This window comes from Lipophrys pholis, assembly GCF_963383615.2.
Source record: "Lipophrys pholis genome assembly, chromosome: 12".
In the NCBI taxonomy this organism is placed as follows: Eukaryota; Metazoa; Chordata; class Actinopteri; order Blenniiformes; family Blenniidae; genus Lipophrys; species Lipophrys pholis.
In genome coordinates, this window is record NC_137641.1 from 29,199,298 (window position 1) to 29,219,184 (window position 19,887).

The 19,887-nt window shown below is 41.1% G+C and overlaps 2 protein-coding genes across 3 annotated transcripts; one reads left to right on the plus strand and one right to left on the minus strand.

The window, feature by feature from the left end:
* Positions 1-292: 292 nt before the first annotated feature.
* Positions 293-13,701, plus strand: ckmt2a (creatine kinase, mitochondrial 2a (sarcomeric)). 2 transcript variants are annotated; one of them, XM_080476583.1, is made up of 10 exons: positions 293-614; positions 3,143-3,352; positions 5,329-5,527; positions 6,584-6,679; positions 6,772-6,993; positions 9,477-9,562; positions 10,384-10,507; positions 11,089-11,223; positions 11,325-11,450; positions 11,812-13,701. In XM_080476583.1, the coding sequence occupies exons 2-10, from the start codon at positions 3,204-3,206 to the stop codon at positions 11,926-11,928; spliced, it is 1,254 nt and encodes a 417-aa protein (XP_080332709.1). In that variant the 5' UTR covers positions 293-614; positions 3,143-3,203; the 3' UTR covers positions 11,929-13,701. The 2 variants fall into 2 exon arrangements, with proteins under 2 accessions (XP_080332709.1, XP_080332710.1); XM_080476584.1 differs by lacking the exon at positions 9,477-9,562 and adding an exon at positions 8,418-8,503 and having other exon boundaries at positions 11,812-13,361.
* A 374-nt stretch (positions 13,702-14,075) lies between these two features.
* On the minus strand, positions 14,076-18,702 carry LOC308117608 (ubiquitin-conjugating enzyme E2 L3-like). The gene is made up of 4 exons (XM_080476585.1): positions 18,615-18,702; positions 15,405-15,500; positions 15,143-15,329; positions 14,076-14,444 (listed from the first exon to the last, which is right to left on the minus strand). The coding sequence occupies exons 1-4, from the start codon at positions 18,639-18,641 to the stop codon at positions 14,290-14,292; spliced, it is 465 nt and encodes a 154-aa protein (XP_080332711.1). The 5' UTR covers positions 18,642-18,702; the 3' UTR covers positions 14,076-14,289.
* Between the last annotated feature and the right edge of the window lie 1,185 nt (positions 18,703-19,887).

Below are 19,887 nucleotides of genomic sequence, written 5' to 3' on the forward strand. Positions count from 1 at the left end.
AACATCTGCTAGATGTAGCATGATGCTAACATGACGAAGCAGAAAATCTAGGGAGGAAATACTTTTAAAATATATTCAGCTTTGTGATAAAGAGATAAAACTCTGTTAAAACTTAATGATGATTTTAACTCGTTCTTAAAATTTTTTATTTATTTTTGTAACGATGGGAATCTTTTACTGAGACGATTTGATGAGTAGAAAAGTCAAAAGTAGTTTTTGTGTGTGTGTGTGTGTGTGTGTGTGTGTGTGTGTGTGTGTGTGTGTGTGTGTGTGTGTGTGTGTGTGTGTGTGTGTGTGTGTGTGTGTGTGTGTGTGTGTGTGTGTGTGTGTGTGTGTGTGTGTACTGGGACGAGGATCGAATTAAAATATCAAGGTCAACCGGACCCTGATACCGGACCCTCACCGGTCATGGTCACTCGCTCGGCGCCTCCCATTGGCTCGTTTCGACGCGTCTGCCAACCGACGATTGGTCTCCGGGTTTATTAATCCCACACGAGGAGGTGGAGCCCCGCCCCCCGCCCCGCCCCCCACCAACCCCTCCTCCCCCTGACGGAGGGGAGTGAAAAGCTCTTTAAGCGGAGATCTTCAGAGAAAAGACGGCAGCTTCTCCACAGGTAAGATACCTCCTGCCTCCACCCTCTACCTTCTACCTCCTACCTTCTACCCTCTACCTTCTAACTTCTACCCTCTACCTCCTACCCTCTAACTTCTACCTTCTACCCTCTACCTTCTACCTCCTACCCTCTAACTTCTACCTTCTACCCTCTACCTTCTACCTTCTAACTTCTACTCTCTACCTTCTACCCTCTACCTTCTACCCTCCTACCGACTAACCTTTACCTTCTACCTCCTGCCTTCTACCCTCTACCTTCTACCCTCTACCGACTAACCTTTACCTTCTACCTCCTGCCTTCTACCCTCTACCTTCTACCCTCTACCTTCTCCCTTCCTCCTCCGATTCCAGAGTCACTTTGCTGAGAAAGATTCTCCTTTGTTGGTTTACTGCTCGTTTATCGTCCTCCGACGCTAATCTGACAGGTTTTACCTTAAAAAGAAAAGAAAGAGTAAAAAGTTGAATCTGTGGATTTGGGAGGGGGGGCTGGCAAGGGGGGGCTGGCGAGGTATGGGTGGCGAGGGGTTTCTTTCCGGACGCATCACGACTCGTCTTATTTTCGTCGTGTTGAGCTGCAGAAACTCTGCAGAGGACGAAGCTGCTCTTCATCCCCCAGAGGTCAAAGGTCATTAGGCTGGCATGGAGAGGTTCTGGTGTAATCCCCCCCCCCTCCCCCCCCGCTGGCCGGACTGAGATCACACGATATGAGTCCTTTGATTGATTTGCCCTTTACCTGTCTTTCGCCCCTGGTTTGCGTGTGTGTGGGGGGGGGGGGGGTCTTATGACCACTATGTGACTCTGACTCTAAGCCAGACCAGACTGGACTCCTGGCACCAGATCTTTGGCACCATGGCCGCCCCCCTCCCCCTCCCCCTCCCCCTCCTCCTCCTCCTCCTCCTCCGTTTCATCTATAAATAAAATCCCCCACTGACCCAAACAGTGCAGCGACCAGCACCATGCCCCCCCCCCGAACCTGGATCAGAAAGACCACCTCACTATATTAGGAAGCTGTGAAGACACAGTGTGGTTGGGGGTAAATGTCCGTTACCGGGGTATTAGAGGTCGTCCGGGGGTATTAGTGGTCGTCTGTTGGTGGGAAACGGTGATAATGCTAAGAGGCTAAGAGCATCTTAGCTAAGACCCCCCCCCCAGCCTTAAGCTTGTTACCGTATCGTTAAAGCAGCTGACCCACTCTGGTTTTACTGGTTCCTTCAATGCACCTCAGATGTTGGAGAAAAAAAAACTAAAGACTTTTTAAAAGAACAAACTACGACTAAATGACTAATTTCTCAAAATTAAACATTTATAAAGAGAAAAACTGCTATAAAGAGTCAAAACGGTTAAAACAGTTAAAATATCAAAATTGTCTGCAAAGTGCAACAAGAAGTCCAAATAAATCAGATGAACATATTCTGAAGAGTACTCAGTCTGTTCATTAAAGCTATATATAAAACTTTCTAAGCTGCTTTCGCCTCATTTTAAAGGTTGAACGTGTTTTAAACTTTAAAATGTTGCACTTGATTTGGTGGAAAGTCACATAAATGGCTTTATAGACATAAAGGTTGAAGATTCCTGTTCTAACAGCAAAAACATGGAGTTCAAAAGTTAAAATCACTTTCACATCAGGGCTCTGTTCACACTCGTGGTGTTGTTACTTCCATGTGAATCAATTCAGGTGAAAAAAAGAAAAATAAATATGCAATTTTATCCGGTTTTCTTTGTGTTCACGCTGGTAATTTTAACATGAGAGTTGTAGACGTATGCCGATGATACACAAATGTTCACTGCTCTGAATGTGCTTTTTTATCAATTCAACAAGAGCTCAGCTAAAGTACAGAAACGGTCAATAATGTGATAGTTTATCATTCAGGCAATACAAAGAGAGACAAAGAAACTACGTTTAAGGGTAAAAGTACATTCAAAATAATTAAAGCAACCCAAACGAAGCATGCAGAATAACAAGGGAAACAACAGAAGGGACTGAAAAGGCACAAAATGACAAAACAAAGTACTGAAACAAATCACAAGAGCAAAATTGGCAAATTTAGTTTTTTCAAGTTTTAAACAAAAATGCAAAAAAGTAAAAAAAAACATAAAAGACACGCAAAAGTGACCAAATAACAAAAAAACCAGCAGAAATATCATAAAAACGTGAGACAAAAGTGGAAAAATACATGAAATTGTTAGAAAGAAAAGATGTCCAAATGCCAAAAAACACCAAACCAAAAACTTTGCAGAATGTCGATATCCAGAACTACGGAACATTTCATCAAACAGAAAATGGGTCAGAACCACAACAGTCACACACAAAAGCTTAATTCAGCCAAACGGCTTTTCATTATAGGTTGGAAGGTTTTCTTGAATAATTTAAATCTTAAAAATGTCCGATACTGTGTCGGTGAAAAAGATCTGTGTGAACACGTTAAACCGAACCAACTCGTGACTTTCGTTCAAACATTCGGCGAGTTTCAGTCGAAGCTCGTCGTCTGGAGTTCTGGACTAACCGCTCTGCTAAACGTTCCTCCCCAGCTGTATACCTATATTGTTCTTTCGACTGAGACATTTGAGGAGCGACCCAGCGAGCGGAGACATGGCAGGATCTTTCACGCGTATGATCTCGGGCCGGAACACGGCCGTGCTGCTGGCCAGCCTCGGCGCGGGAACCATGGCAACCGGCTTCCTGCTGAGCGACGGCGGCTCCCTGGCCGCCGAGGCCAAGAAGAAGCTGTACCCGCCCAGGTGAGACGGGAAGACGCTCGTAGTGAATACTTTATTCTACCCGTGTGTGAGTAGATGAAAGAACAATGAAGGATTCAGCGTTCGTTAGAATTTAACAGCAAAGTGAATATTTCCCACCATATATGACATCATCATCTGCATACGTGGAAATTAAAAACTAAATAAAGCATGAACAAATTATCCTTCGACAAAGTAAAGATGGAAAAACTGTATAGGATCTGTATATTTTGTGAAAAACATTACTTATCTGGAGATGGTGTTCGCGATATATTTAACAGAAGTTATCAAACAAATCAACCAGCTGTATTACCACTCCAGGCCACAGGGTGGTACAGTGAGCCAGTTCTGTATTACATGTTATAGCAATAAATATACAGTCAACATAGACGAAATCGAACTTAAACATAAAAACAGAAGTAAGTAAAGATTTGTATAGCACCTTTCCCGGCTGGAGTTTGCAATGTGCTTTATATCGATAAGAACAGAAATAAGGTCGGTGTTAAAAATACAGAGCAATACAAACATACACACTTATACAAAAACAAATAAGTCAAATTGAGCCGCTGCAGGCCAACCCAAGAACAGTCTGAATAAAAACGTTTTTTTTAACTGCCTCATGAAAAGCTCACCACTGCCCCCAGTGGAGGTACGTGGTATTACCTACATGTTACGTTCGGAAGCTTTAGGCCATAAAACTGTGAAATGACAAATTCTGACATCTGAGTTTCACTCGTGAACGTCGTCCCGGCTCGTCTCAGATCTCCCGAGTATTTGCGCTGTGGAATAATTCACCCGGACGTCACAGACGCAGACGTGTTAGAGGTGGAAGGAACTCGTGATCGGTGTGTGTGAGGACGTTTGAGGCCAGCGAGGATCCACCGGATCAGCGACGCTCTCCGGTTTCATGTGGGCGACCTTTGACTCACTCTCACTCTCACTCTTTCACGGTTTCTCGTTACTTTGGAGACTTAATTTCCCTCCAGCTGAATAAAAGTGTGATTAGAAAGACGGATTGAGTGAAACTCAATGAATCAAAGCAAATATCTGCTTCAAAATGAGCTTTTCTAAGAAAACAATAAAAACTGAGATCAAATTTGCTCAGAAGTTGGAAAGTATCAACACTTTGAGGAGAAAATGATAAATATTTAAATCTGTTTGATGACTTTTAGTCACACTACTATTTGGGCTCAGTTATCTTCTATTTGTATTTTCAAACACAGAGGACTTCATATTCCAGGATTCTTTCACATTCTTTGTGTCATTTTGTTTAAATTATTCCCATTTTGACTTTATTTACTTTCCTCCTCAACTTCTTTTAGCGTCTTTCAGTTTTCCAAACCAAACTTTAATATTTATTATGAACATTTAGCTTTAATTTTCCATTTTTCTGCTCTTATTTGTGCCGTTTTCTTTCAACTTTCCAGTATTTATTCATTTTGATTTAATTGTCAGGCTCCTATTTCAGTGTCCTCCTGCTTCCTTATTTGGTTTTATCTGCCTACATTTTAAAACTTTTCATTAATTATATATATTTTGATTAGTTTTAACTTGTTTTTTTTTAACATTATTCTCCCAGGTTATTTGGTTTAACAGCGGCAAACTTTGAATTTTTGCTTAATATTATAAATTTTTTTAAATTACAACTGAATTACCTGCTGAATGCCAAAAAAAAGTCAAATAACTTAAATTAAGTTAATGAATGTCTTTTTACATGATCTTTTTCCACCTTTTTTACTTTTGAATCTCAAAATTCAAATTTTGTTTTTATTATTTTTCCCATTTTGACTTCATCTTCATTGCTCATATTTTTTTAAATGACACGTTTTCTCATCATTCCCTGAAGCTGCACCCATTAAAGCTTCTAAAAACACAGAAGTTAAAAACTCATATAAACATTAGAGATATTAGTACCTAAGTACCTTTGACACTTTATCTTCCCTCCAAATCTTTGAATCTTTGCTTCTTTGCCGCCGAAGCTCGGACTTCCCCGACTTGAGGAAACACAACAACTGCATGGCCGCGGCTCTGACTCCGGCCATTTACGCCAAACTGAGGGACAAGGTGACCCCGAACAACTGGACCCTGGACCAGTGCATCCAGACCGGCGTGGACAACCCGGGACACCCGTTCATCAAGACGGTGGGCTGCGTGGCCGGAGACGAGGAGAGCTACGAGGTGAACACGCCTTTAAGACCACACGCATTTCATCGCATTTATTATCGTTTGTTTGTTTTTTTATATATATATAAGTCCACTTTTATTTATTTTTATTAAACTTACATATCAAAATATACCGTACATACCATCTGTGACCACTAGATGTCACTGAATGACAACAGAAAGCTGCTGCAGAACCACAGGAAAGAAAAAAAAGTCTCTGAAAAGAAGAATTCCCACAAGCAGATATGAAAGAAAACAAACGATAAATGTGCATCAAAGAATAGAAATGAAAAGCAGAGAAACTCGATGAAGAAAAGGAAGGAAGGATAATGATCGGCTAAAAGTTCTGGAACAGCAACTGATGGAGCAGGAAATGAAATCTTAGAAACACGTCAAGAAACGTGTCAATTGTCTAACTAATCAGCTGAAAGGGTGGAGAAGCAAAAGCTTTTTCACAAAAAACAATATACATATACATATGTACACACATATATACACGTATACATACATACACATGAATGTACATAATATTTATAATATACTATTTAACTTTCATCAATTACATTTTAAATATATAATATAGTATTATAATATGCTCGATCACAATATATACCTCTTATTAAGTATTAATATATTTTATACCATTATATACATATTATATATTATTGCTGTCCTCGGTAAAACTGTTGCTCTTTCTTATTCTTACTAATGATATATGATTTAAAAAGCTTTTTAATCTGATTAATATTGGTGCTTTGTTTGATTTCATCAGTTCCATAATTTAACTCCTGCTGTTGTTATACTCTGTTATTCTACCTTGCAATGTAGTTTTTCTCTTAAATTATTAAATACATTCCCCTTCTGTCACTCAAAACCTTTTAGAAGTGCACCTCTGCTTGCTCCATATATCACTTGGACAGTTTTGTGCTGGACGAGATGTGGGAGTTTTAAATCTGGCGTTTTTAACTAATAATCCATTGGATTATTAGTAATCTCTGTAATCTCAAACTGAAGCCAATAAAAAACAAGATTTCTCAAAGGAATTCCTCAGTTGAACTTTCTCCCCTGCAGGTGTTTGCTGAACTGTTTGACCCCATCATCAAGGACCGACACAACGGCTACGACGCCAAGACCATGAAGCACCCCACCGACCTGGACGCCTCCAAGGTGGCGCCACACCTGCACGCTTTGCTTCCTCCACCTTCTTTATACCGGCCATTTAACAACATCCGTTCCTCCTCCTCCTCCTCCGCCTCCAGTTGACCCACGGGATGTTCGACGAGAACTACGTCCTGTCCTCGCGCGTCCGCACCGGCCGCAGCATCCGAGGCCTGAGCCTGCCGCCAGCCTGCTCGCGGGCGGAGCGCCGCGAGGTGGAGCGCGTGTCGGTGATGGCCCTGGCCGGCCTGAAGGGCGACCTGGCCGGACGCTACTACAGCCTGGGAGACATGACGGAGAAGGAGCAGCAGCAGCTCATCGACGTGAGTCACTGACCACCGGGAGTTTACGTCTAAACGGGCTTTTTAAAAGAGATTTTATCTGCGAGCTTTTAAAATCCAACTTAAACGCGTTGGTACAGTTTCCATTTTTGTTCTTCTTTCTTCCTGATTTTTAGCCTGAATTATTCTGACGTGTCCAGTTTCACTTAAATTTTCTTAAAAATTTTTTTTAATTCACTGCTAACGGCTAGCGGCTAAAATAAAAAACGTTCTATAATACATATAATCTATATACGCCGCAGAGCAACGCACCTCACAGATTTAAAATGAAATACAGGATTGTATATTTATGCTAGTCCCGTTAGCCGCTAAGCGCTAGTTGTTAGCCGCTAGTGGTTAGCGGTTACTGGATAACTTTTAGCAGCTAACTGCTAAATTTAACAGAGGTGGGTTTTACGATATTAGCCTCCTGTGTTGACGACGTCACAAGAGCAGAATCAAAATCTCCCGTTTTGAAGGTGCGCCCCCTTGTGGGCGATTCTGGGCTGAACAAACAATAAAAAACAAAAAAACAAAAAAACTCCAGATTTTGAGGAAAGTTTGAATTGAGGTCCAAAACCAACATAAATGTTTTAAGAAGGAAACGTGACGACTGTAAGAGGGTTTAAAAGAAACAACACCGTTTAAAAAAAAAATAGAACAAGTGAGGAGTGTCTTGGTAAGATTTCTTGAAATAAGACATGATTTAGAATATTAAGATCTTAAAATGTAATATTTTTTTAACAGACTTTTCAAGCCTTTTGTCTTTAGAATAAACCACAAATGATAAAAATGAAGATTTTCTATTATAAAGAACACGTCACCTTGAAATATGTATGAAACGTAAAAAATATACCTTTTTTCTCCTAAAATAAAACTATAACAAGATCATTTCAGGATTGTTTGACTTATCAAGATATTTAAGTCTTAAAAATCTTGGATGAAATCTTGGATGAAATCTGGGATACGATATTTGAACTAATAAACTTTTTAAACGTTTTTTTTCCCATGAAGTTTAAATCAGCTTGTTAATTACCTAGTATTACCACGAATCCTTATGAAAAAGTTTAATATAGAAATATCACATTAATCTGTCCGTCCTGGTCTTTATCAATACATGTTTTATTATTATTATTATTATTATTATTATAGATTGTATTAATAAACACATTTGACATATAAACAAACCTCTTTCTTTTGGGGTGGGGGTCTTTTATTTGTTAGAATTCGAAGTGATTTAAAGCAAATATGACAAGAATTTGACATTTTGGAGAAAATACTACTAAGATAAACTACAAACTATCATTGGACTGAATCAAGTTGTAATGACTTAAGATGTAATAACTGATGGTTTGGATTTCAAGCTCTGTAGTTTTAAACTTCTCACCACTGAACTTCCATGTGTTGACGTTCCACGCTGCGTTCAGGATCACTTCCTCTTCGACAAGCCCGTGTCTCCGTTACTCACCTCGGCCTTCATGGCCCGGGACTGGCCCGATGCCCGGGGCATCTGGTAAGGACTGCAGCGTCCAGCGTCCAGCGGCTGGAAGCCTTAATACGCTTCATTCCCATCTTTCTAGAACAATCTGTAGCAGCCTCACTGAGTCCCTTCAGTCTGTTGTAGAAAAAGCTTTTCAAAGTAAAGGCTTCCCTCATCCTGATCGTAGGTCCGTCCATACAAAAGTAGCGTGAAGTAGCCCCCCAAAAAATATTGTCTTTTTAATAGTTTTGAAAGAGACGTACATAACCTTTGTCCTATCTTTGCATTTATGAAGTTGATAAACAGTTTCAGTTGTTTTTGAAACATTTCATCCTTCTTGTCCAACATTTTTCAGACAATTGTGACACTGTACAATAGAATAGAATAGAAATACTTCATTCAGCATTTCGCCACAAAAATAAACTGAAAGAAAGTTTAATACCAAATATTACAAGATGAAAATTAAATAAAGTAATTTTGAATATTATTTTATTAATCAATTTTTCCCATTTTTAAGCTTTTTTTTCTTTTTACTTTAATTCCAATCGTTTCAGCGTTTGTTCCCTATTTTAGTTATTGTGCCTTTTTTTTTTTTTATCCGAGAGATAAAAGTCATGTTGAAAATGACTCTGGTGTATAAATACAATAAAAAGAAGATAAAATGTTTAAAAGCTTCAGGAAGCCACGAGAAAAAGGGCCAAAGAGCAACACGTGGCTCCGGAGCTGCAGAGCTGCAGAGCTGCAGAGCTGCAGAGCTGCTTAATAGTCGCGTAAAACTAACATGCGACTAAACGTTGGTTAAAAAAAAAAGAGCCTGACAAATGTTAAAACCTGCTGTCAGACCAGTCCTAAGTGTGGAACCATTTTGAAACTAGCATGCAGCCTGGTGTTTAGAAATGTGGCGCCCCCTGGTGGAGGCTCAACCACTAGTGGAGGCCCTTTGTCCTTTTAGAAAACCTGTGTACTGATCTTAGTGTGACCCCCCCCCCCCAACCCCCCCTTATAGGACCACTTCCTGTTTGACAAGCCCGTGTCTCCTCTGTTGACGTGTGCCTTCATGGCCAGGGATTGGCCGGACGGCAGAGGAATCTGGTACGCTCTGCATGTCGCCGCCGTGTGTTTCCATCAGGAAGACGCTGAGTTTTTTATTGAACTAATTAATGGGTGTTGATGAGACGACCCAGAGACGATCCAGAGACGATCCAGAGACGATCCAGAGACGGCAGGACGGAGGACGTACAATGTTCTGATTCTTCGTCTTCACAGTCGTTTCTATCCGACTTTGTTTGTTTTTGAAAACTCATTCTTCTGTTTTGTCGTTGTGAGATTTGGGTTTGCAGTTGGTCTGTGTGTCGTTTATTTTATTTTTGTTGTTTGGATCCATTTCTTGTTTTGAGTCTTTTTATTATTCAGATTTTTTTTTATAGTTCAGATTGTTGTTCCTCCTGCTTTCAGTCTGTTTGTTGGTCTTTTTCTTGTTTATCAGTAATTTTTACATTTTGATTGTCAATTTTTCTTGTTTTGATTCTTTTTTAATTCTATTTTTCTTGTTTTGAGTCTCACCGTTTTCTAGGGAAGAGGATTAAAGCCACTGTGGGAAAAAAAATCCTTAGTTCTGATTTTTTTCACAGAATTCTGACTTTAAACTCAGAATTCTAAGATTAAAGTCAGAATTCTGAGAAAAAACTCAGAACTCAGGTTTTTTTCCCAGTGGCCCTCATCCTCTTATTTACTTGTTTACTTTGTTTTTGGTTGTTTTGAGTCTTTATTATTTTGTTTCTTTTCAATTGTATTTTATTTTTGCAGTTTGGGGCTAATTCAGCGCCCCGTTCTCGTGCAACAGCCCCTCCGTTTTGTGTTTTTTAAAACTGTGAGGTTGCTATAGTGTTTATTCCCCTCCTGCTCCTCTGCAGGCACAACAATGAGAAGACCTTCCTGATCTGGATCAACGAGGAGGACCACACCCGGGTCATCTCCATGGAGAAGGGCGGCAACATGAAGAGAGTGTTCGAGAGGTTCTGCAGAGGACTGCTGCAGGTACTCGCACAGAGAACTTACTTTTCCAGGGTTCTTTAAAAACCTCTGGTTTCCAGGTTTGGAGTTCCTTTAGATTTGAATCCACTTTCTTTCTGTTCACACGGTTTCTCAGCTGATGGTTTCACAGCTGATGGTTTCACAGCTGATGGTTTCACAGCTGATGGTTTCTCAGCTGATGGTTTCACAGCTGATGGTTTCTCAGCTGTTGTCACATCAGTTTAAGTTTTGGAACTTTAAGTACATTTGTCATTTGTTTCTCTGTAGTTTGACTTTTTGAAAGACCTTTTGTGAAGTTTCCTGATCTGGTTTAATTGTTTTTGGAGGCTTTTTTTTTTTTAACTGCTTTTATTCGGCTGTCTGATTGGCTTTAAAACTGTTTTCCTGTTTTCAATTCAGTTCCAAGTTTTTTTCCTGACTGATTTTTCATTAGATTGATATTAAACTACTTTTAATTTCCACTTGTTTTGTTTCTGAGCAGTTTGACTGATAGTTTGTAAACTCTTGTCGTGATGGGCGGAGGCATCAGGGTGTGTGATTGAGGTGATGAGGTGTGATGGGCGGAGCTTTTGTTGTGTTTCAAGGTGGAGCAGCTGATCCAGGAGCGAGGCTGGGAGTTCATGTGGAATCAAAATCTGGGATACATCCTCACCTGTCCGTCCAACCTGGGCACCGGCCTGCGGGCTGGCGTGCACGTCCGCCTGCCGAAGCTCAGCAAGGTAACACACACACACACACACACACACACACACACACACACACACTTTTATTTCTACTGATGTTAAAAAACGAGTCAGAAACGAGCGACTTCTCTCTGCAGGATACTCGTTTCTCCAAAATCCTGGACAACCTGCGGCTGCAGAAGAGAGGAACCGGCGGCGTGGACACGGCCGCCACCGGAGACACCTTCGACATTTCCAACCTCGACCGTCTGGGCAAATCTGAGGTGACGAATTCTACCAGTTTATTGTTTTTAACTTATTAAATATTTTGTCTTTTATTTTTAATTCCTAAAAATATTTTAACCAGAGGGCTGAGAGTTGTGAGACAATTGGATTTTTTTTTTTTATTCAGATTTTTCACACTTCAACAAATTTGTATTTCTTTTTTTTATTAACATTTGTAATTTAATGTTATAAATCAGACATTTTTTGGGACTTTTCAGTTTTATTTGTCCAAGTTATTATTTAATGACATTTTTTAAATTTTTTTTTAATCAGACGTTTCAGGGACTTCTGTTTTTACAGTATTTAATTTTCATCCCATCACCATGAAGCAAAGCGGTCATGTGTGCGTCTGTCCACCAGGTGGAGCTGGTGCAGCTGGTGGTGGACGGAGTGAACTACCTGATCGAGTGTGAGAAGAAGCTGGAGCGAGGTCAGGATATCAAAGTCCCGGCTCCAATCATTATGTTCAAGAAGTGAGAGCCGAACGGCCACACGGCGGCGCTGGTGTTCCTCCCACACTGAGCCGACCAAGACACAGACTCAAAGACTCAGACTCTTGTAGGACGAAGAGACTCAGACCTACGGAGTCTCAGATACTCAAATCCTTGAAGCTTCAGCAATTCTGTAACTCCAGAGCCTCAGAGATTCAAAGCTACTCGAGTCCTTGAATCTCCAGAGTTCAGGTACCTGTTGCCTTGGAGACACTTAGACCCCCTTAGGGACTTGGATCTACTGATCCTCAGAACCTTTGGAGTTTATGGTGGACAGAGTCTCTCCAGGCCTGCAAAGGTGTCAGGCTCAAAGGCCCAGACTCTGAACCATCAGACCCTTTGAGACTCTGAACCTTGGAACCTGTCCATACCCAAAGTCTCTGAACCGCTGGATTGTTCTAAGCTTGACGACTTTGAGACTAAGGGCCTCTGACCTGTAGACCCTCGGACAGTCTGAGTCTCACCCACTTAAAACCCTAAACTCCAGAATCTCTGACCTGTAGACCCTTTCAGACGTAGAGACTCAAAGACTCTGACCCTATAAGCCCTCAGACTCCCTGACCGAGCTTTAAACTCTTAGACCCGAGACTTTGACACTGACCTGTAGACCCTCCCGAGTCTCTGTCCCTCATCTGCCCCCGGCCCGCCGGACAGAATCCTTGATGTAGAATAATCGTAGACTTGATCTGCAGTTCAGGGGAAACGTCTACCTCAAGTTACCTGTAACCCTGACGTCAATAAAACCACCTACAATGAAACCTTCGTCCTCCGACTAATCTTTGTCTCAGTCTCATTTCTTCTGTCTGGACGAACCAACAAGTCCGTTCAGAGGGTGAGACTGTCGTTTTGGGTCTTTTGTATCTGTGGATTCTCAGTTTCTGGGTTTCGTGTGTTTGTGGGTACATCAGGAGTCCTCCGTACAAACTTCAATGTCCTTAAGGACTAATTTGCATTTCTGTGGTTATTCGGTGGATTCAACCGTCCGCCGGGTGGTTTTTGGGCTCGTCAGTGTTTTTGGTTTTTGGTTTCATGGTTCTTTTAATGTCTCACTTCCTTAATTGTGTCCAAAAAAAACCTTGTTTTTCTATCTTCTTGTGACTTTACATTACTTTAAGGTCACTTGTTGTATTTCTGCATCCGGTTGTTATTTGTACGGCTTTTACCATCTGCTGGGTGATGACTTTTTACTTTTTACAAACAACTTTTCTATTGTTTTTTGCTCTTTTCAATTTGTTTTCCCCCAGAATGTTTGTGATTTTATGAAAACTTTACATCTATTCGTGTCATTTTCAGTATGTTTTTTTTAGTGATCTTTCACTTGAGGTGATTTGTAGCCATTAGAAATTGTATTTCTACCTCTTTCAGGTAATTTAACACCAGTTTTAAATTATTTGTGGTGATTTGTACATCGTAAACAGTTTTTCCAACTTTTTGAATCCATTCGCCTCTTTTTCTCTGGAGATTTGCGTCATTTTGATTATCAGGTTTTAGTGATTTGTACATATTATACTTCACATTTATGGTATATTTTGGTCGACGTGATGTTTTGTGGTTCATGTTTTCTTTAAGCCACTTCGGTTGTTTGGCTCCATCTTTTGTGCTGTTTCACGTTTCTTTCCATCATTTTGGTCTCTTGGGCGGATCAAAACAGGAGGCACACACTTTCTCAGGAGGCCAACAAGATGTGGAATAACTTTAATTATAAGCAAGTTTTTTTTTTTCTTCTTCTTCTCAAAATACAAAACTGCTTTGAATGACGAGTGGTCGTTGTTGCGTTTCCGTCCACGGCCGACGTTTACACGCGGACTCGGCTGTGTGCTGCCAACAAGTGCTTTCACAGACTACAGTGTATCTGGGGCGGGGGCGGGGGTGGTGGTGGGGGGTGGGGTCGGGTGGGGGTGGGGGTCCAGAACAAGAGCATCAGATGCTTTAAAACAAAACTCTGTAAACAGGTCTGCGCGAGCCAATGATTGAACATTTGAACGGAACAGCACTTTTCCTCTTTTTTTTTTAATGCCTCCTCCGACCTTTTTTCTGAGTTTACTTTTTTTTTTTCTAAAAAGAAATCAGTAGAAAGAAGTCAAAAACAAGCGAAAGGTGACACCTCGAGGATATTCACCCAAAAAGTCCTGCTTTTTACTCATTTTTTTTTAATATATTTTTTTCCTTTTTTTTTTTTTTTTTAGGCAAAGTCAAACAGAAACACGAGCCTCTAAGAAGGAGTGGTTGGAGAGTGCTAAACAATGCAGGTAGAACTCTAGGGAGGGGGGGGGTGAGAGAGCGGGGGGAGGGGGGTCAGGTCAGGGTGGGGTTGTGGTGGTGGGGGGGGGTCAGTGTCGTGGCGTCGTCAGTCTACGGGTCGCTTTTCACTGTGTTTCTTTGTGAACTCCTCGGCGTTCTTCATAAACTTGGCGCGGTCTTTAGTGTACTCCTCGGCCAGGTCGGCGCGCAGTGGGTGCTCCGGCTGGGGCAGGTTCACCAGGGCCACTAGGCACTGGATGACTGCGGGGCAGAAAACACCAGCACAGGTCACAAACCAGCACGGACAGAAGCAGAACCCACAGCTCAAACTCCCGTTTACATGACAATATTTCAAGTTAAAATGCATCATTTATAGGGCTTTCGTTTCAGGAAAGTTTTGCGTTTACACAACAATGGTGTAGTATTCCTATAAGGCCACCAGTGGGTGCTGTTGTTTATTGTATTTAGACCATGCAAGTGTGCACAGAGAACAATACAATAAATATTAACAGTGGCAGCACATGGACATTCTAGTGGACAGACAACCAAGTTGGATTGTTATTGCGGTAACTGTCAAAATAAAACTACCAAGTTGGATTGTTTTTACGGTGACTGTCAAAATAAAAGTACCAAGTACCAGGAAAATATGGACTGGGAGTCATGACACTTATAAGGCCGCCATTGTTGGTATTCACCATCTACTAGCACACGTCTAGAAGACAAACACAACGAAACTTTTGCGTTTTCACTTGAAAGTGTTGTCGATTAAACGGGCCGTTATTTACTTCTTTTTGCTGTGTCAGCTAGCAAAGCTAACATTTGCTAACCAACTAAGCAGGCGACTTTAAAAATACAAAATACAACTAATGAGGAGAATCAAGTTAAATTTGTAGGTCAGTACTCTGTTTTCCATTGTTTTTGATCAATTCATGCATATCTTAATTAGATTGTCTCCTCACCATAGTTGGTTTTCGTGGCGGGCTTCCAGTTGTCCACGCTGATGACAGGCAGGCACACCTGCCCCTTCTCGTCGATGTTGGGGTGGTAAATCTTTGTCTTGAACGTGATCTTGGGGGGCTTGAAGGGATACTCAGCCGGGAAGATGATCTCGATCCGAAAGGCTCCTTTATCGTACGGAGGGGAGTCCTGAGGGGAGACGAGCTTTTAACAGGGAAGAAAACGCGAACTTTGACGGCCGAGTCCCGACTGTCCGGTACTTACAGGAACGATGAGTCCTTGCCAGGAAAAAATATTTGATTCGTCCACTTGAATGTTGCGGAACTGCTTCATTCCCCCTTTCTGGAAGTCTTCCAGCTCCTGCAACCAAACTCATCTCAGTAACAAAAAACAAGTACTTATACATGAGGGTCTGGCCAGATGACCCATCCAGAACCAGAACTGGGCAAAGAGAATCGTCTTGAGGCGTGCTTAGGCACCGTCACTTTCCACCAGGAACTTACTTTCTTGGCTATAAACGTCTGAATTGAAACCGCTGGATGAAACCATCTTCACTGTTGTTGGTCTTTGCAAACCCCGATGCCAAACTACTTGATGTAATTTTGGCCTTTTCCAGTTAGTACAATCTTTCACTAGCCAGTAATGACCTTAAAACTTAATGGACTTCCTTTGTACTCAGTTAAAACCGGCAGGTGTCTATCTTGACTCCAGTTGGCCTTTTCTTGCTCACAGACTCGTTGGTCTTTACATTCTCCAAATAGAAGCCGCGTCAACGGGAGATAACGATTCAGCCTGTTAATGGCTTTGAGTCTTAAATCTTGTGGTGGTTGTCGTTTGTTCTTGGTTCAACCTGGCAGATTATCTTTACTTATGTTGGCCTTTACAAAGTCTCATTTGAAACCGAAAGAACTGAATATTTGGTTCTGTTGCCTGTTTGAAAATGTCAAAGAATGTCCTTGACCATTGTTGGTTGTATACCTGCTCCTTTATTAAAAGCCGATAATTAATGGCTTTTTCTGGTCTTTGCAGGTTTTCGATCGAATTGACAAAAAAAAAAAAAAAGGAAAACATTTTCCCTTTCTTAAATTTTATATATATATATATATATATATATATATATAAATAAATGAGAGGAAAGAACTGCACAGTGACAGAGGAGCCTCCAAGTGTTGGCTAATATATTTAAAATCGACAGTAGATAAACACTCTACAGTAAAAAGGTCTGAACTTTGTTATGCAAGTAACTTCACAGATGATTGTGGTCAATTTTTCTTAGTTTTTTTGTGCTTCCAAGCAGGTTTGATGTAAGGAAATAAAATATGTAAGTGAAATACAATCAATTTTCAACACAATCTAGATCAGTCCGGCTCCACCTGATAAGGCAAAGTGTTGATGAATCTGAAATAGACGGTACAGCCCTGCCAGGCATCATCGTCTCACTACAACCAACCTTTAATGATTCCCATTTGAACTTGTTTCGAAGTGCAGGCTACATGTCCTCTAACCTCGGTGTAAAACCTGCACCGTCACTTCTGCTTCCCCGGTGTTTATCTCACCGCACTGTAAAACTGGCTTGTCGACGAGAAACATTCAGGAAGTGACGCCAACTGGCTTTCTTTTCAGAGAAATGGAGATCCCCCAACACAGAGGAAAAGAGAGTGAAAATGAAAGTATAGAGAGACTTTTCTTCAATCTTTCTGTTCTGGCTGCACAATATATTCAGGCAGGGAGTCACGATGCACAAGAATTTAGTCCCATAGTTTAATCTAATAATAGACAGGTACGTCATTATATTGGTAAAACTATTAAAAACCCAATTCTGACCTAATTTTTTGAAAAACACAATATATGTCATATGTATGCTTTTGTTCATACAAAGAAACTTGGGAGAAGTACTTTGTTCTGAATTCTTTTGTGTGTTTTTTCTTCCTGTGCATACATCGATAAATAGAATAAAATACAAAATGTGTAAGTGCATGTGTGCAGTTTTGTATTCAGTTCATTTCTTTATTTGTACAGCAACTAATTTTCAATGTGATCGAGTAACAAAATATATCCAAGAAGCTGTATTTTCGCTGTTATAAGTTAAATTAAAAAATTATATTGTGGCGAAACAAAAAATCATTTATTGTATAAGGTCTTTTTCCTGAGATAAAATACGAGTCTGGTACTTGCAGAAAGAAAACCGAAAACCTTCCAAAACACTCCGTCTTCGTGGAAATGGAGAAAAATGCAACGAGTCTGAATCGAAGCTACCACGGATGTAGTAAGCAGGTATCCTGCACATACTCAGGAGACGGACAATAGCAACAATGGTGGCATCCATAGTTTTCTGTGTTTGTTGTTTCCGCGTAAATGGGGCCAGCGTGTTTCCAGAGTAGGAAGAAACAACATGAAGCAGCTTTTAGTTCCTCCGCAACTCACCTGTGTAACAAACTACCTGAGGACTCCTTTTAAATCAAGACCTAATACTATTACCTGCTCAGGCTTTTCAATAAAGAACGTAGTTCAATTATTTTATTCCCTCCATCATAAAGCTTTTCTTTATCCACCATTTTATGCCTTTTCGTGCTTTGTTTTAATATATTTCCTTGTACCACACTGACTTGCCTTGAGTCTGAATGGTGTCATAGAAATAAACTTGATTTTACCTTCTGACTCGGAAACTAGCTATGAAATCACTACAGCTTTACCATAAATCACATCACAATAAACAACATATTTACTCAATGTCACGCAGCCCTATCAATCACATTTAATATGAATTCATTACTATTCACCGTAATTACTTTTGTAAAATGGTGTCATTCTGAATTCAGAGTGAATGGCAACAGAATTTATCACGGTCCAATAAGTACATTGTGTGTGATTATATCACAATAGTGATATGTTTGTTTAAAAAAAATTATTATTAAATTGAAAAAATTTCATTTAAGATAGTTTTTGTAAACATACTGATATACAGTATACAGGTTACTCTCCAATAGTGTGACAAACCAAACCATCGTCATGGAATTAATCATCGCCGATAAGTTTCGTTTCAGTGACGTCATCTCGTCAAACCGAGGAGTGACGTCACGCCACAGCCCTAAAAGTCTCCATCTTTTTCTTTTTTTCACGGACGCCGTCGCGGCTCCGGAGACGAGCCGCGGCTCCGGGGCCCCGCCCCGGGTCACCGCCGGGACCAAGGCAGCTTGCCCCAGTGCCTTTGGACCCGTCCGTGTCGCGGGACCGGGCGGGGCTTCTGTCGGACCCGGTGGAATTGCTGAATCACGGCCCGCCGGCGGCTCAAACTCGCCAACTACTTCCCCGTCGATGCCCCGTCGATCGGATTGTCGTTTCCCTCTTACTTAACCACAACACGCGGGTGGTTTTCACCGCTTCGCGGCCCCGTAGCTATTCCCAACGAACCGAATCAAGTAGTTTAAAGCCGCTGAAAGTGAATTAAAAGGGCAATTTAGAGGTTTTCTTTACCTTGCCTAGTCTCCTGCTTCCAGCCATTGTGGTGCCGACTTTCTTTTCTTCTTCTTCTCCGTCTTCCTGGTTCTCCTTCCGCCTCCGCTTCTTCTTCAGGCGGTGCGGAACATTTCAAGCGTCCTTCTTTTGGCACTACCCCCTGCTGGTCTGGAAGGTGTACTGCCACCACACCGTCACCACTCAACAGGGTCAGTCGATCGAATGTAAATAAACAACCAAAATTAACATCAATTAAGTCCACACTTGGAAATTTGTGTTTTTTTCCTCCTAATTCATTTAATTCGTATATAATTATTTACTTATGGCCCTTGTAGGTTTCTTCAAGGCTCCATCTTTGGACATCATCTATTTAACATGTTCCAATTCTGGAATAGAGTGTAATAATTAAATAAATAAATAAATATAAATATAAATATATCCTTATAGAATTAATACAGTTTTTAACCTCTGTGGCTGTCAGTATACGAACATGAGAGTCAGAATTTGCTTTTTAAATACAGTTTTTTAAATGTATTCACATCCAATGATGGACTGCAGGGAGGAACATTGGCTTATTTATTTAGTTGTTGAAATATCTTCAGCATTGAATGAATTTACTTCCATTATTTTTCTCAATTAGATATTCACATTCATAAATAATGAAGCAGAAATGTATGTGTCTTGATTATTTTTCCATAAATAAAAAACAATTGGTTGATTGTTTTTTTATACGTCCAGTTTATTTCAAATGTTGTCCCCTAGTGGCAATATGCTGCTACTACACACTATGAGAGAAAGGCTCAAAAAATACACTGTAAAAGTTCATATGTTGTTTTAGCACATGTTCTCACATTTTTCACCAATTTCACAGAACAATCTCATCATCTGGCGTTGGTTTGGATCCTTTCTGTGTATTTTGAACCTTTTTTATCGGCCTGGACAGGTGAGTTTAGGGACTTAAGAATCGGTTCGTTCCTGGAGCGTTCCGGGTGCCTTTCCCGTGTGGCCAGAGCGGCTCCTGCTACCCTCCCCTTCCCCAGGGGAGCGCTTCATGCTCCCAGTGGAGCGGCTCCCACTCTGTTGTAGAATGGTTCCTGCGATTCTCCTGCTCCCCAGGTAGAGCAGCCCCTTCTCCCTCAACAGAGGTGCCCCTGCTCTCCTGGTAGAGCAGGCCCTGCTCCTTAGTAGAGCAGGTCGTGCACCTCGGATGAGTGGCCCATGTTCGCCGATAGAGCAACTTCATCTCCCCAGTAAAGCGGCTCCTCCTCTCCCGCTAGAGTGGCCCCTGCTC